This window comes from Pyrgilauda ruficollis, unplaced genomic scaffold (assembly GCF_017590135.1).
Source record: "Pyrgilauda ruficollis isolate IOZ18807 unplaced genomic scaffold, ASM1759013v1 scaffold72, whole genome shotgun sequence".
NCBI lineage: Eukaryota > Metazoa > Chordata > Aves > Passeriformes > Passeridae > Pyrgilauda > Pyrgilauda ruficollis.
In genome coordinates this window covers 917,714-932,867 of record NW_024529044.1, presented here as the reverse complement: position 1 = coordinate 932,867, position 15,154 = coordinate 917,714, and the positions used below count along the sequence as shown (strand labels likewise).

Here is a 15,154-nt window from a genome sequence, read left to right as displayed (position 1 = left end):
AGGAAATCACAGCACAGATCACACCAGAGCAGCCACTCAGGGAGAGGAAACCTGCTCCTGCAGGAGGGAAAGGATCCCAGATCCTGCAGGAGGAACAGGATTCCAGTTCCAGGGGGGAAAAAGGATCCCAGATCCTGCAGGAGGAACAGGATTCCAGTTCCAGGGAGGAAAAAGGACGCCAGATCCTGCAGGAGGAAAAAGTATTCCAGCTTCTTCAGATGGAAAAGGGATCCCAGCTCCTGCAGGAGAAAAAAGGATCCCAGTTCCAGAGAGGAAAAATGATCCCAGATCCTGCAGGAGGAAAAATAATTCCAGCTTCTTCAGATGGAAAAAGGATCCCAGATCCTGCAGACGGAAAAAGGATCCCAGCTTCAGGAAGGAAAAAAGATCCCAAATCCTGCAGGAGAGAAAAGGATCCCTATTCCTGCAGGAGGAAGAAGGATCCAGCTCCAGGAGGATGAGCTCTGCCCCAGCAGCTCCCCAGTCACTGGTGCCCAGCTCTGGTTCAAACTGGAGTTAAACTGGTGTGTGAGAGCAAAACCAGCTGGGAGACCTCACCCCAAATCCCAGCCAAGATGGGAATGTATCCATTTTCCAGGGCAGAGGGAAATTCATCCGTTTTCCCAGCTCCACAAAGAGCCCAGGGCTGCCACCCCCAGCAGCTCAGGAGCCCTTTGTGCAGCCTGCCAAGACCCCAGGTGCTTTTAGGGAATAAAACACAGCCCCAGGTGCCCCCAGACCCCTCTGTGCACCCCAAGGCTGGGGAGGTTTGGGGTGCTCAGAGCTGAGGAAGCAGAAGCAGAGCCAGGGTGGTCCCAGCACCCAAACAGCAGCAGGCACAGGGAGAGGAGTCAAAATCCCAAAGCAGCTCAGGCTTTTTTGGACCTAAATAAACCCCTTGGGGTGGCACTGCAGGGAAGGGAACAGGACACCTGCACAGGGGACAGGACCAGGCACACATGACTGTATTTTTATATATTTCTGTCTCCAGGACATGGCCCAACTGCTCCACACACCCCGGGGGCTCAGGGTCACTCCAGCGCCCCTCAGATCCATTTTGGGGTCACTCCCAGCCCCTGGCAGCCCATTTCCCACCTCACACCCTGCGCCCACAGCCCCTCTGCAGGGGCAGTGCTCTTTCACACCTCCACCATCCTCACAGTGCTGTTTAGCTGGAATCATCTGGGCAAGAACCCTTTCTTGTGGCTCAGAGCAGGGCTGCTGGGCTCCCACCCTTCCCAGCCCCTGCTTCTCATTCCTGTTCTCCAAACCTTCCTTAGGGTGATTCCAAATCATTTCCAACCCCTCCTTCTCATTCCTGTCCTCCAAACCCTCCTCAGGGTGACTCCAAATCATTCCCTTCCCCTCCCAGCTCCAGAAAAGAAATGAATTCCTGAGCTGGCTGAAGGGAGCCAAAGCAAGCTCCACTCCAAAACTCAGCAAACCAATGGTTGGTTTGGTTTAACAAACCTTGGAATTTCAGGGTTTTCTCAGAGCTTCTTGCTCTGCAGCAGACTGAAACTTCCCCCACTCAGACAAGGAAGAAAAGTGAGCTCCAAGTCAGCTATTCTCCAGATATCATAGGTCACATTTGCCTTTAGAACAGATTTTTAAATGTAAAATAACTGCCACTGATGTCAGCTAGAAATGCTCTATTCTTCAGGAGCTCTGACATTTTGATCTAGGTAATAAACTGGTTAGAGAGACTGTCTAGAAAATAAACTTGGTTATGCTCTGTTCTATTTCCTAGGAAACAGGAACAGAGGAAAAAGTAAATTAGGAAAGTTAATATTGAGTAAGTTCACCTTTGAATTTTGTATCTGTTTAGAGCATTATAATTTATATGAATATATTCTATTTCTATATTAATATAAATATAATTTATATTAATTTCTACTTAAAATACTTCACATCTAGGAGCCCCCAGAGCTGCTGGGCATGGAGAGGAGTTTCTGAGGAGTTTATTTCATCCAGGTGCAGAATTCAACAGCCTGTGAGGTGCAGCCAGGAAATGAAACCTCCTTGATAACAGTGGGTGATCATTTGATAACTGAGGATCCATTTGGGAAAAGGCTCCACAAAAAAACCTCCCTGCAGCTCCCAGAGCGTGGGGCCTCCCCAGCTCATCACGGATTTCACCATCTGAAATTAAAGATTGGCTGCTCCACACACAGCTCACCCAGAGCCAGGGCTCCCACTGCAAGGCTGGCATCTCCTGAGGGATCAGGAGCTGGAAATCCGAATTTCAAGCTTCCAAAATTGATGAATAACACCAGAATTACGAGTGTGTAATTAGTTGGAAATGTGTAATATCACAGGGTGAAAAACTTGAAGTTTAGGGGTTTAGAATACAGTCATAAATATGAAGTAAAATAGAGATTTTAAGGCAGAAACAAGTTATTCTTCTTTACCTTCTTCTTCATAAGTTTAGGTAGTAGTTTATAATTGAACAGTAAACTCTGCACTGCGGACTTTGAAGAATGAATTATTAAATTAAAAGTGAAAATAATTTAACCATCATTTCTCAATTAGAAAATTTAACCTTGAAAAACCTTATAACAAAAAAGTAATGAATCCTTTTATGCCTTATTAATAAAAAACTACAAAACTTACTGCTATAAAACTATAACATTAGTTACAGATACATATATATTTTATATATATCTATATATACACATATATGTATATATAAACACATATTCACATATATACATACATATTTTATATATACATATGTGTGTATGTATATAAATATAACAAATGTTATACATAACTAATATATATACATAACTAATATATATAATGTTATATATAACTAATATATATATATAACTAATGTTATGGTTTTATAGCAGTGAGTTTTGTATATGTGTGTACACACATATATATACATTTTTATATATGTGTGTATATATATGTTATAAAAAATAATAAATACCTAAATCCAAACACAAACTATCATCTCAAACACCTTCACTGCCAACCTCAACAAAAATAAAGAAAAAACCCCAAAACCCAACAGTTTTCTACCCAGAGAAGCCTGCTCTGGGTGCTTCACTCACTGCAGAGCTGGGTCCTCTACAAGTCAATCAAGGTGGCTTTTCCAAATTCAGTCAGAAATTGATGCCAGGAGCAGGGCAGGGACTGGAATGAGGGGAGCACAGACCCTGAGTGAAGCAGGCATTTCATCACCTCTGCAGGAATTCTGCTGAATTTCCCACATTTCATTTCTTTTTCTGGAGCTCTGGGTCCATAAATCCCCATTTAGCCCGGGTTATAAAAGCCAGGCAGGAACTCAGGCTGCCAGGGATGGTCAAAAATGCTTCAGAAAGGGGCATTGGGGTGGGTTTTAATCAATACAGCCCCATTCTAAATTCCAATACAGCCATGCCACAGGCATTTATCACCCAGGCTGCCTCTGAGCCCTCCCCTGGACTGATGGCTTGGGCAAGCAGCAGTTTGGTTAAATTATCTAATTAAGAAATTATACTTAAATTATTTTCACTTTTAATTTAATAATTAATTCTTCTAAGTGCACACTGCAGACTTTTCTGTTCAATTATAAACTACTACCTAAACTTATGAACAAGGTAAAGGAATTTATTTCATCCAGGTGCAGAATTCAACAGACTCTGAGGTGCAGCCAGGAAATGAAATCTTGATAACAGTGGGTGATCATTTGATAACTGGTGGAAGGAGCAACCATGTCTTAGCCATGTCTTTTTGCAATGTATCTGAACTGTTCTTAGCTTGCTAAGATTGGGATATATGCAAATGAAACCTTACTGTAATTAAAAGTCATAATTATCTGGAGCAAAAAAAAATCTCAACAAATCATGATTAATTTTGCAACATGAGGAATCTCTATTTGTTTTTTTGCATATTAAGTCTGGAAAATGAGTTTTCATTGCTCGTAGGATGTGCTATTCCTTTGGCTTAGTAGCAAAAATAAGTGATTTGCAGAGTAGCAGCATTGATTTTGCAGGTGAAGGTATTTTTTCTAACCTAACCTCTGTTTTTCTTCATTTGTATTTAAGCCTATAATGTGAACCTGTCAGAGTTATCCCAGACAGAGCTGGGATGGTTAAAACCTGGGCAACAGCCCCTTTTTAACTCCATTTTAGGCAGGAGTTTCATGTTATATAAGCTTAATGAACCTTTTGGATGCACACAGGAGGCTCTGGCTGAATGACCCCGATCAATCCCCAGGGTTTGGATCCATCATTTCTCCCTCACAGCCTCTGCTCCTGCTCAGGGAGGGAGGGAAGGAGGAGAAAATCCACAGGCTGCTCCTGTGAGAGAGCTGGGCATTGCTGGGCTTCCCCTCAGGGTTTCCCTTCTTTCTCAGAACAAACAGGGAAAAATTGGAATTTTTTGGCTCTAAGGACAAGCCCCACTGATGTGCTGCCTCAAGCATCAGTGCCAAGCCAAAATTCAGGTGGTGCTCTCTCTCTGTGTTGGTTCCCAGGGGTTTTTATCTCCCCAGTTCCTCCCAGCTCACTTCAGTGCACAGAGAAAAGGAGATTCTACATGAGCAGCTTCTGCTTCCTCTCCTGTGCAGTCCCTGGGGCAGCCCTGGTGCATGGAAACTTCCTTTGGAGGGGAAAAATAAGGAAAAAATGGCAAGAATGAGCTTAGGAAGGGGTGATGCTGCTGCAAGGGGCCAGCAGGTCCTGGCACCACAGCAGGGCTGTCCCCAGCTCCAGCCAAATCCCCACCTGGGCCTCAGATGTGATACAGCAGCTCCAATTTGAGGGGAAAAAATACAATTTCTATGTAATGAGGTGTCTGTGCAGCTCCCCCAGAGCTCCCAGCTCGTTTAAGTAATGAGTTTAACAAAATTTCATTTCTTACAGACGCTGCTGCACACAGGGTGCTTTTTACAGCCATGAAATCCATCTGGATCTGCTCCTGAGCAGCCAGGCAGGGATGCCAGGGCACCAGCTCCTAAATCACTGCCCAGCAAAAGCCAACTGAGTCATTCCAGCAGAGCCTGGCTGCCCTCAATGCCAGCAGTGACTCTACCCTGCTGCAACCAGAGGCACCACAGGCCCCAGGGAGCAGGGAAGGGAAATTAAAGATGATCCAGGGATCAACACCTTCCACTGGCCCAGAGTGCTGCAAACTGGCCTTGGACACTTCTGGGGATGGGGCAGCCACAGCTTCTCTGGGAATTCCGCCCCAGCCCCTCCCCAACATCACAGGGATGAATTTTGCCCTCCCAGGGACAGATTTCCCCCTCCCATGGAAGGATTTTGCCCTCCCAGGGATAGATTTCCCCCAAACATCAATCCCAGCCCACTCCCTGTCAGTCTGAAGCTGGGACAGATTTCCCCCTCCGAGGGACAGATTTCTCCCTCCCAGGGATGGATTTTGTCCTCCCAGGGACAGATTTCTCCCTCCCGGGGATGGATTTTGTCCTCCCAGGGACGGATTTCCCCCAAACATCAATCCCAGCCCACTCCCTGTCAGTCTGAAGCTGTTCCTCCCTGTCCTGTCACTCCAGGCTCCTGTAAAATCTCTCTCCAGGAGCCAGACTCACATCCCTGGCTCTGGGCTGGATGATGAGCAGCAGAGATGCTGCTGCTGCTTCTCCTGCTGCTTCCTCAGCCATTTCTTTGGAGATGAGAAATTTCTGCTGCCCTTCCCTCCCTGGAGCTCCTGCCTGGGCACCAAAGGGACATTTGGGATTTTCCCCAGCTCTGCACCCACCCTGCTGTGCCCCAGAGCTCTCCCAGCTGTGGGGGGATGCTCCAGGGGAGGCTGCTGGGAGCAGCATCTCCCACTCAGCTCCAGGACTGGGATCTGAATCAGCAGCAGGAGGCATCAGCTGTTCCACAGCCAGCTGTCCTGAGTCACAGCTCGGGTTTCCAGGTGCTCTGCTGCCTGGAAATCCTTTCTGGGAACTGCCCCAGAACACAGCAGGGTCAGGCCTGGCCTCCAGCCCTGCACTGACCCTGCCCTGGCCATTTCCTCTGCACTGAGCACCTGGAAAAGGCAGCAGGAGGGGCTGGCCCCAGCCCTGGGCTGCCCAGGGGGTTTAGGAGCAGGGCAGGGGGGCACAGCCCAGCCAGGGCACTCCTTGCATCCCGAAGGGCTCCACCAGCTGAGCTCCCATCCCCAGCACAGAAACACAAATGACAGCCCTTGCCTACCCAGAGCTATCAGAGACAAGGTTGGATTCTCTCTCCCTTGGAGTAATTAAAGCCTGCTGATTATCCCACTCATCAACCAGTCTAGACAGAGTTCTCAGTGCAATTCAGGGCAAACCCACCCATTCTGCATTTGCCAGGGATACACACACCTTACTCCAGGCAGCCACAGGCACAGGCAGCTTTTAGCAGCTCAGGACAGGCTGGAGAGGGGCTGGAGCAGAGCCCAGCAAACCCAGGTGATGGAAACCCAAAGGATTTGGGATGAAGGGCTGAAATTTTACTTCACTTTCCATTAAATTTATGATTCCATCCCAAATGGATTTAGGAGCTGAAGCTTACAGGAAAACTAAAAATTCACCTGAGATACTAGAGATGCATCAAGAAAGTTGGCAACCCTGTAACTCATTTGTGTTTTCACACTTTGGCCTCCATGACAATAGCATACATTTCTGGCCTTGATTGATTTCAAAAATTTTCCTCTGACATCCAGTAATTTAATTCTATTCAGGACAAGCTGGAGAGGGGCTGGAGCAGAGCCCCAGCAAAAGCAGGTGATGGAAACCCAAAGGATTTGGGATGAGGGGGAAGAGCAGCCACGGAATGGTTTGGATTGGGGGAAGCTCAAAGCTCATCCCATTCCATCCCTGCCAGGGGACACCTTCCACCAGCCTGGGCTGCCCCAAAGTGCTGCTGACTGAGGGGAAAAAAGGCAAAATGAGGCTTTTTTCTCTCCCCAGAGCAGATGAGGGACAGATGTAACTCCCACCTTCCCTCCACCTCGCTCTCCTAGGTGTGAAGGAAACCTCCTGGCTTGGTGACAGCTCGGAGTGTGAGTGCACCCCAAAGCCTCAAAGGACACCCTGAAGCCTCAAAACCACCCCAAAGGCACCCCAAAGCCTCAAAGCACACCCCAAATGCAGGCTAAAAATGCATCCCCAGCCCCCCAGCAGGGCTCTGCAGAGAGGCAGGCTCCCACATTTCCCACCCCAGCTCCCTGCTCTCACCCCCATCCCTCCCCAGGCAGAACAAGGCAGCTGCTGCTTTGGGATTTTCCTTTGTTTTCACAGCTTTAGCGATTTAAAAAGATGTAAATATGAAGGAAGGGTCAATGATTCAACAGTGATTAAGCCTGAAATATTCCACTTAGTACCCATTAGACTTTGAAAACACCCATTATGTTCCCAGAGCTTCCCCAGGGCCAGGCAGGCACTACCCAGCCCTGGGGAAAGCAGCTTTCTTGGAAGGCTGCGGATATTTTGTGAAAATACCGAGTTTATTTCACTAGAAAGAAAGGGGGAAAAAAGGAAAAGACAATAAAAGAATTAATGTATTGGAGGTCCTTAATACCATTTCCCCAGAGAGAGGGAAAAAAACAACAAAGCCTAATGGAAATTTTCTATTCCCAAAACCATTTGCACTGTTATTGTCTGCAACTAAAAGGAGATGAAAACATAAAAACCTCAGCAGCTCGAGCTGCTGGGAACTGCAGGGCTGAGCACTTCTGCTTTCCCTTCAAGAATAAAATTAAACTGTGCCTGGGTTGGGAAGTTTCCACCTGACAAAAACATCAACCCCCCTGCAGCTGCCTCCGAAGGACTCAGAGGATGCAAAGCTCATTGCATGGAGCAGAAAAAATCCTCCCATCCCTCTGGAAAAAGCCAGGCTGCTGCTTCAAATCCTGAGGATTTGCAGCGTTTTAGGAAACGTGTAATTAAGCAATGTGGTTAAATGAAATGCTGATTTAAGAGGGGAGCAGTGCTACTCCTTGCAAAGGGAAGGACCATTCCTTCAAATCAATCTGCTCCCAGTTGCACTCGTGATGTTTTAAACCACAAATCCGAGCAAATAATCAGAGGAAAAATAAAATTAATTTGCTAAATTGCATTTGCTTTGTCTCCTGGAGAGCTGTTGAGTGGAGGAAGAGCCACTTGTGCTGTCTCAGGGGACCTGTCCCCACCACCCACCCCAGACATACCCTGGGGGCTGAGGAAGCCCAAAGAGGCACCCAAAATTCCTTCCTTAAAATCTGTTTAAGGAGGAAAGAGCTGTGACTGGGTTCACCCCGGAATGAGGGGGGACAGCTGGGACTGGGGGAGCCCCAGGGGACAGAACTGGAAATAACCCCAGGGTTTCACTGCTCCAGCACAGCAGAGAGCTCCTGATCAATAAATAATTCATGGCCCAGACAGTGCAAGTGGCTTTGGGAGGAGAGGAGAGGAGCGGAGAGGAGAGGAGAGGAGAGGAGAGGAGAGGAGAGGAGAGGAGAGGAGAATGGGCAAACCCTGGGAACTGGGCTGGCAGCCCCGGTGCCAGGGCAGCAGGGGCTCTGTGCCCTCTGGGGGTGGTATATGACAGGATGCTTGCCTGGCTGCAGCCCAGCTCTACCTATCCTGATGGCCAGCTCGCTGCTGCTGCTCCCGAAATCCCAGCCTGGGGCCTGCTCCTGCTTCTCCTTCAGGGCTCGCTGCTCACAGCCCAGGGCCAGGGCGGCGTGGGAAGGGCCAGGGAACCCCTGCAAGGCAACACAGACAGGTCAGCACATCCCAGAGCTGCCCCCAGCCCCATCCTCTGGTGCCCAGGGCTTTGGGATGGATTGGGATTGATGGGGATGTTTCACAGCAGCTTCTACACCGAGCTGTGGCACTCGGGCTGCAAAGGGACCTTAAATTCCATCCAGTGCCACCCCTGCCACGGCAGGGACACCTTTCTCCAAGCCCTGTCCAGCCTGGCCTGGGGCACTCCCAGGGATGGGGCAGCCACAGCTCCCCTGGAATCCCATCCCAGCCACTTCCCACCACCACAGGAAGGATTCCTGCCCCATTTCCCATCCAACCCTGCCCTCTGTATTCCCTATTTCCTGTCACTGCAGCTCCTGATCAAAAGGCATCCATCCAGGTGGGTGTTTCTGGATGTTCTCAGGTTCCTCAAACCCACCTGGAGCTACAGAAGCAGGAGGAACCTCGGGATTAGAGGCACAGGAGCACAGCTGGGAGAAGGGAACATGTCCCTGGCTGTGACTTGTGACCTGGTGTCACCCTGAGTCCTCTCCTCCCTGCAAGGTTGGGAATGCACCCCCAGGAGCATCCACAGGGAGGGATGTGCAGGTAGGATCACCTCCAGGGAGGGATGTGCAGGTGGGATCACTTCCAGGGAGGGATGTGCAGGTGGGATCAGCTGGGATCACCCCCAGGAGCCGGGTGCAGCTCTGGGGTTGAGGCAACAGAAGAAACCAGCACCCTGAGCCAGAGCAGCAGCAGGAGCCTCACTGGGGGGTCACACAAACCCAAAACAAAGGTTAAAGATGAATAACTCAATTGGCTCCTCTCCCCTAATTTGCATAACGAGTCTGAGCGGGGCTGTTAATACTAATGACATATCTGCAGTTCAGCTGGGAGCTCTCACCTCCACTGACCCAGCAGGGCAGCCTGAGGAGGGGGGATCCAATCCCTCAGGACCGGGAGAGCCAGCAGGGAAGGAGGAGATTTCCAGCAAAGCCTGGATGCTGAGAGTCCAGAGAGAGCCAAGTCCTGAGAGCCAGGAGAGGAAAAGGGGAATTTTGTTTGGATAAGGAATGAGGGGACTGGGAATGGGAGCTCAGGGGCTCATCCTGCTGCAGGGTGAGGGAGTCAAGTCATGGAATCCTGGAATGGTTTGGGTGGGAATGACCTTTAATCCCATCCCATCCCTGCCATGGCAGGGTCACCTCCTACTGTCCCAGGGTGTCCCAAACCCCATCCAGCCTGACCTGGGACACTGCCAGGCATGGAGCAGCCACAGCAAATCTGGGAATCCCAGCCCAGCCCATGCTCACAGGGAAGGATTTCTCCCAACATCCCATCCCTGCCTTGTAGGAATGTGCTCCCTGTTAATGGGATGACCAAACTATCCTTTGTCCCCCTAAAAAGGAAAGAAGCCCAGCAGTTTCTCTCATCGATTTCAGGTGAAAAAGGCATCTCACAGACCTGGGGGACTTCACCTCAAACTTAAGGATGGCAAATTGGACAGAAATCTGAGCAATTTACTAGAAAAGAAGTGAACAAAGAAACTAATGGCTTTTGTGAGGTGTTTTACCAGGAGCAAAGACCTCTTGCACCTGGATGGGTTTTTCAGTGTTATTTTGCCTTTTATTAAACCTTTTTGTTTCCAACACTGCCACAGAAGCCATCCTGCTGATTTTTCTGCCTCCAAAGGTAGCTGAGCTGTGTTGGGTGTGTTATAGAGCTCCAATAGCTTATGAGACCTGGCTGGGGGAGGCAAATGTAAGTCCCTGCTCTCTGGAGCCATTCCCTGTGTGCTGTCCCTCCATGCCTTGCCCAAAGCCTCTTTCCATCCTCGCTGTCCTGCTAAAACCAAACACATTTTCACCTCTGCAAAGGAGCAGCACCCCCAAAAACACCAAACCCCCAAAGCTGCACGGAGATGGAGGCAATCCCAGGTGGATTTGGGAAGGTCAGGTGGCCTCCCTGCCGGCAGGGACAATTTGTGACAATATTGGTGACCTTCAGGAGAGCACACGAGTGATGCCAGCTGAGGCTGCTCTGAGTCACGCCAGCCCCGAGCCTGCAGGAGGCCCTTAATTGGAATGTGTCAGTGGGTTCAAAACATTGCAGAGAGGAGAGGAAAGGCAACCGGCATTAATTAGTTCGTGGCAGTAATTAGCGTCAGCTGAAATAACCACGGGGGTTGATTATTGCAGAAAGCAAGATGCAGGGAGAGATTTGGACAGGAAGAACTTGGAGGAAAAACTATTCTGGGATGTGGGAGCTCCCACTGCACTCCTCTGCTCGTGGAGGGAAGGTGGGATTGGCCTGAGCCTGGGTGGAGAAGCAAATGAGGGGGAAAATATCCTTTGTGTAGGAAAAGGGGTGTCCTTTATATGGGAAAAAAAGGGATCCTTTACATGGGAAAAAAGGTGTCCTTTATATGGGAAAAGGGGATCCTTTATATGGGAAAAAAAGGGATCCTTTTTGATACAAAATGGGTATTCTTTTAGATTTTTAAAAAAACGTATCCTTTTAGGGAAAGCAAGGATTTGGGAACACATCCCCCTGAAAAAAGGGATCCTTTTTGATACAAAAATAGGTATTCTTTTAGACTTTAAAAAAAAAATCCTTTTAGGTAAATCAAGGATTTGGGATCACATCCCCCTGCCCAAGATTTTAATTGATCTGAAGCCAATTTTAAAAAGAATTTGAGACTGACACCTCAGAGAAATAATCTGCTCTTCTCCTCCAGGCCAAGGGAGGAGAGTGAATTGATAAAGAAATCCTCATGGACTGAGGGTGATCAGAACACTCAGTGCCAAAGCTGGAGGTGCTGCTTGCCTAGGAAGGTCACAGATGCTGCTCCTGCTGTGCAAGATTTTAGCAGGGAAAATGCCCTGGAAAAGGCCTGCAAAGCTGATGGAGAAAGCACCACAATGGCAAAGAGAAACAGAATCCATTTCACTGCTTTCTTTAAAAAAAGGAAAGAATAAAAATAATATCCCCTACTTGTCCAGGAGCAGGCACAGAGATAAGGGAGAATAAAAATCCTGGGTCAGGTGGGGCCCAGAGGCTCCAGTTTCACACTCAGTGAGCGATGACACACAGAGATAACAGAGCAGGGACAGCAGCAGGAGGGGAGGGTGGCTCAGGGCAGCAAAGGGAAAGGCATAAAACCTCTGAAGGGGGAAATCATGCCTCAAGTTTTAGCTGTTATATTTCCCTGACTCTGCACTGCATTGCTTTATAACTGAACTTCACCCAAAAGGGGCACAGGGAACATCACTGGCACCCAAAAGGGGCACAGGGACCATCACTGGCACCCAAAAGGGGCACAGGGAACATCACTGGCACCCAAAAGGGGCACAGGGAACATCACTGGCACCAGCCCCACCAGGGGAGGTGGGCACAGCCCAACCCATCCTTCGGCTTAAACAACACTTGAGCCAAATAAAACATTAAAAATAAACCCCTGGGGTTTCCCCTGGCACGTTTGGGGCTTTTCCCTTGGCAGGAGGGAGGAGAACAGGCAGGGGAGCTGCAGGCAGGGCAGGAGGAGGGGACACACTCCCCATCCCCTCGGGGTGTTTCTCTGACACAGCACAAGGGACGGTGGCTTTTGTAACCTCTGCCACACCAAAACAAATGCACAGGAACGTTTTCCCTGCTTTGGCCAAAAAAACAAACAACAAAACGAAAACAAACCCCATCCCTGCAGCATCAGGAGTTTCCTGTCACCAACCTCCTTCCCACCAGGAATCCTGGAAAAGCCCCAAGCAAAAGCAGCAAAATTCATTTTTCTGTGGAATAATTGCTCCAAGCAGAGAATCTGAGCCCAGCAAAACCAGTTAGGATGGAGATCACTCCCAGTTGTGAGCTGGGAGGAGATTTGCCTGTTCCAGCCACCTTCAGGGGTATTTTCCTGGAGGGTTTTTATTTTCCTCACACCCCCAGAACCCTCAGAGAGGTTTGTGCCCCACAATGTGAGATTTTAATTGTCTGAGATTTTAATAACCAGATGGGATCAACAGGAGCTGTTCTGCACACATTTATTAAACCCTGGCAGGGACCAGTTCCACCCCTTTTCCCACGTGGATTTTCACAGGCTTTTAGCCAGGGTGAGAGGAAAAAGCAAACAAACCTTCAATTACCAGCTCATTCCTCCCCAATATTCCCTCAGCAAGGATTCTGCAGAGGGAATTGCTGGGGAAGGGTGAGCTCTGGCAGGATGCAGCAGGGCTCAGGCAGCCATCCATCAGCCCCAAATGAAGAGCCAGCAGTGCCTAATTCCATTATTTTAACACACAGCTTCCTCTGGATGCTCAGCCAGCCCTGAGGACGTGAGTGAGGTCTCAGCACTCCCAGGGAGCAGCTCCAGCCTGTGAGAAATGGCCACTCACTTTTCACCGCTCCCAGAAGGTTTGTTAAACCTTGTCAAAAATACAACAGCAGACTGAATAGAGAAAATGAGCAAAGCATTTCCCCACCATGTGCTCACCCCCACAATGGAGGTTTCACCTTTTAACCCTCTAACCCTTCCCAAAGTTCTGTCCATTGAGTCCTCTTTCCCTGCCCAGTGGTGGAGTTTAAATCCTTGTCCCAGAGTGCAGGGCAAGATGTATTCCATTTGCCATCTGTGTGACAGCTGTCTCCTGTTCAGTGGGCAGTTTTCCTTATCTCTTCCATTTCCAAACCAAGACAATCCTCAAATCCTGACTGGAGCTCAGATGTTACCAAAGGGACAACCTGACACTCCCAAATGTCCCAACCCTGACTGGCCCATAACAACGCCAGGGGGTAAAGCATAACTATAAACCTTAAAACTTCTCTTAACCTATGTACATGAGATTTGTCTGTTAATTGTGATAGTCAATCATCACATTACTCATCTATCACAAGCCCCTCCTGCCCCATCCCAGCCCAGGAGCAGCCCAGGGATGGCTTTTGTGGGATTTTGTCCTGTAGGAATGTGCCCCATCCCAGCTCAGGGATGGCTTTTGTGGGATTTGGCACTGTAGGAACGCGCCCCATCCCACCAGCAGCCACGAGTCAAGGGGCCACTGAGCATCCATTAGGAATGCCCTTCCTTGGGAATGTCCCCTCCCTGGTGACACAGCAGGGAGCTGCAGAGCCAGCTCTGGGCCTGGAGCAGACTGAGGTGTTGGAACCCTGGTGGCTGCTGAGAATTTGGGGCTTTCTGTGCTGCCAGGCACTGACCCCCAAGGAGAACACTGCATTGACCTCAGGCCATGGAGAAGGCTCCCAAAATTAAATTATAGACCTGGGATTGTGGGTGTGGAGTTGGAATAGAAGTGTGTGATATCACAGGGTGGAAAACTCAGAGTTTAAGGGTTTAGAATATAGTAATATATATAGTAATATATATATAAAGGAAGATGGAGGTTTTGTGGTGGAGGCTGCTCCTTCTCCATGGGTTTGGGTGGTTTTGTGTAATTAAATAAAAAATCCCCATTGCAGGACACAGGTAGTTGGTTATTAGGTTAAAAATAAAAATAATTTAAGTGTCCTTTCTTAATTGGACAGTTTATCCTTTAAAGGCCTTGCAGAGAGAGATGGGGCTCCATTTTTAGTTTGCTGGAGTGAAGTGCTGCAGAACTCAGAGTTTGTGACATAGAAAAGAACTAATAAACATCTGAGTCCCAACAAGAAATACCCTCTCACACATTTAATCCTCACCTTGGCAAAAAAAAGCAGCAAAACCTCCTCAGTGAGTCAGAGCTTCCCCTGCAGCTCCAGAGCCGTGGGGATCCCCACAGAAGCAGCTCTCCCCTCCTGCCTCCCTCAGGCAGTGCCAGAACCTCTCCTGCTGCTTCCCTGACACCTTAATGGCAGGTTTGCCTTTCACCGTGGAGGAATTAATTTGGGGTTCGGCTCTGAGCAAATGCAAAGGCACATTTTGAGATCAAAATGTGGGGGAGCAGCCACAGCCCCGGATAAACAGGGGCTGGTGCAGGAGGCAGGGGAGGACAGGGAGGAGATCCTTGGGTGCTCCTCCTCTTTGTGGGAATATTCTCTTTTACCAGCCTGAGGCAGGCCCAGACAAAAAGCAAAATTCAGGCAGCAAAGGCTGAACCAGGAGGGGAGAAAAGCCCATGGAATGTCAGAGCAGGAGGAGGGAAAAGCCCAGGGAATATCAGAGTCAGGAAGGAAAAGCTCATGGAATATCAGACCAGAAGAGGAGAAAAGCCCAGGGAATATCAGAGCCAGGAGGAGGGAAAAGCCCATGGAATGTCAGAGCAGGAGAGGAGAAAAGCCCATGGAATACCAGGAGCCTTCCCAGCAATTCCTGCTCCAGGGGAAAAAGGCTCAGGATGGAGGGGGCTCTGTGCAGAGCAGGCGCTTGTGGAATGAAGAATTAAGAATTAAGCCAGGATTTCTCAGTCCCTGCTCTTTCCCAGAGGGATTTTTCACCCCAGCCCATGACACTGCTCCAGACCCCACAAACCTGACCAGGGTGGGAGGGGATTTAAGCCCAGCTCAGAATCAAGGAGCTCT

At 49.0% G+C, this 15,154-nt stretch overlaps 1 protein-coding gene across 1 annotated transcript in view; it reads right to left on the bottom strand.

Annotated features, from left to right (window-relative positions):
• Positions 1–15,154, bottom strand: part of SLC39A11 (solute carrier family 39 member 11) — a 70,768-nt gene that overhangs the window by 43,199 nt on the left and 12,415 nt on the right. The window contains exon 5 of the mRNA XM_041485841.1: positions 8,520–8,667. Coding sequence (XP_041341775.1) covers positions 8,520–8,667 — 148 coding nt within the window. The remainder of the gene's footprint in view (positions 1–8,519; positions 8,668–15,154) is intronic.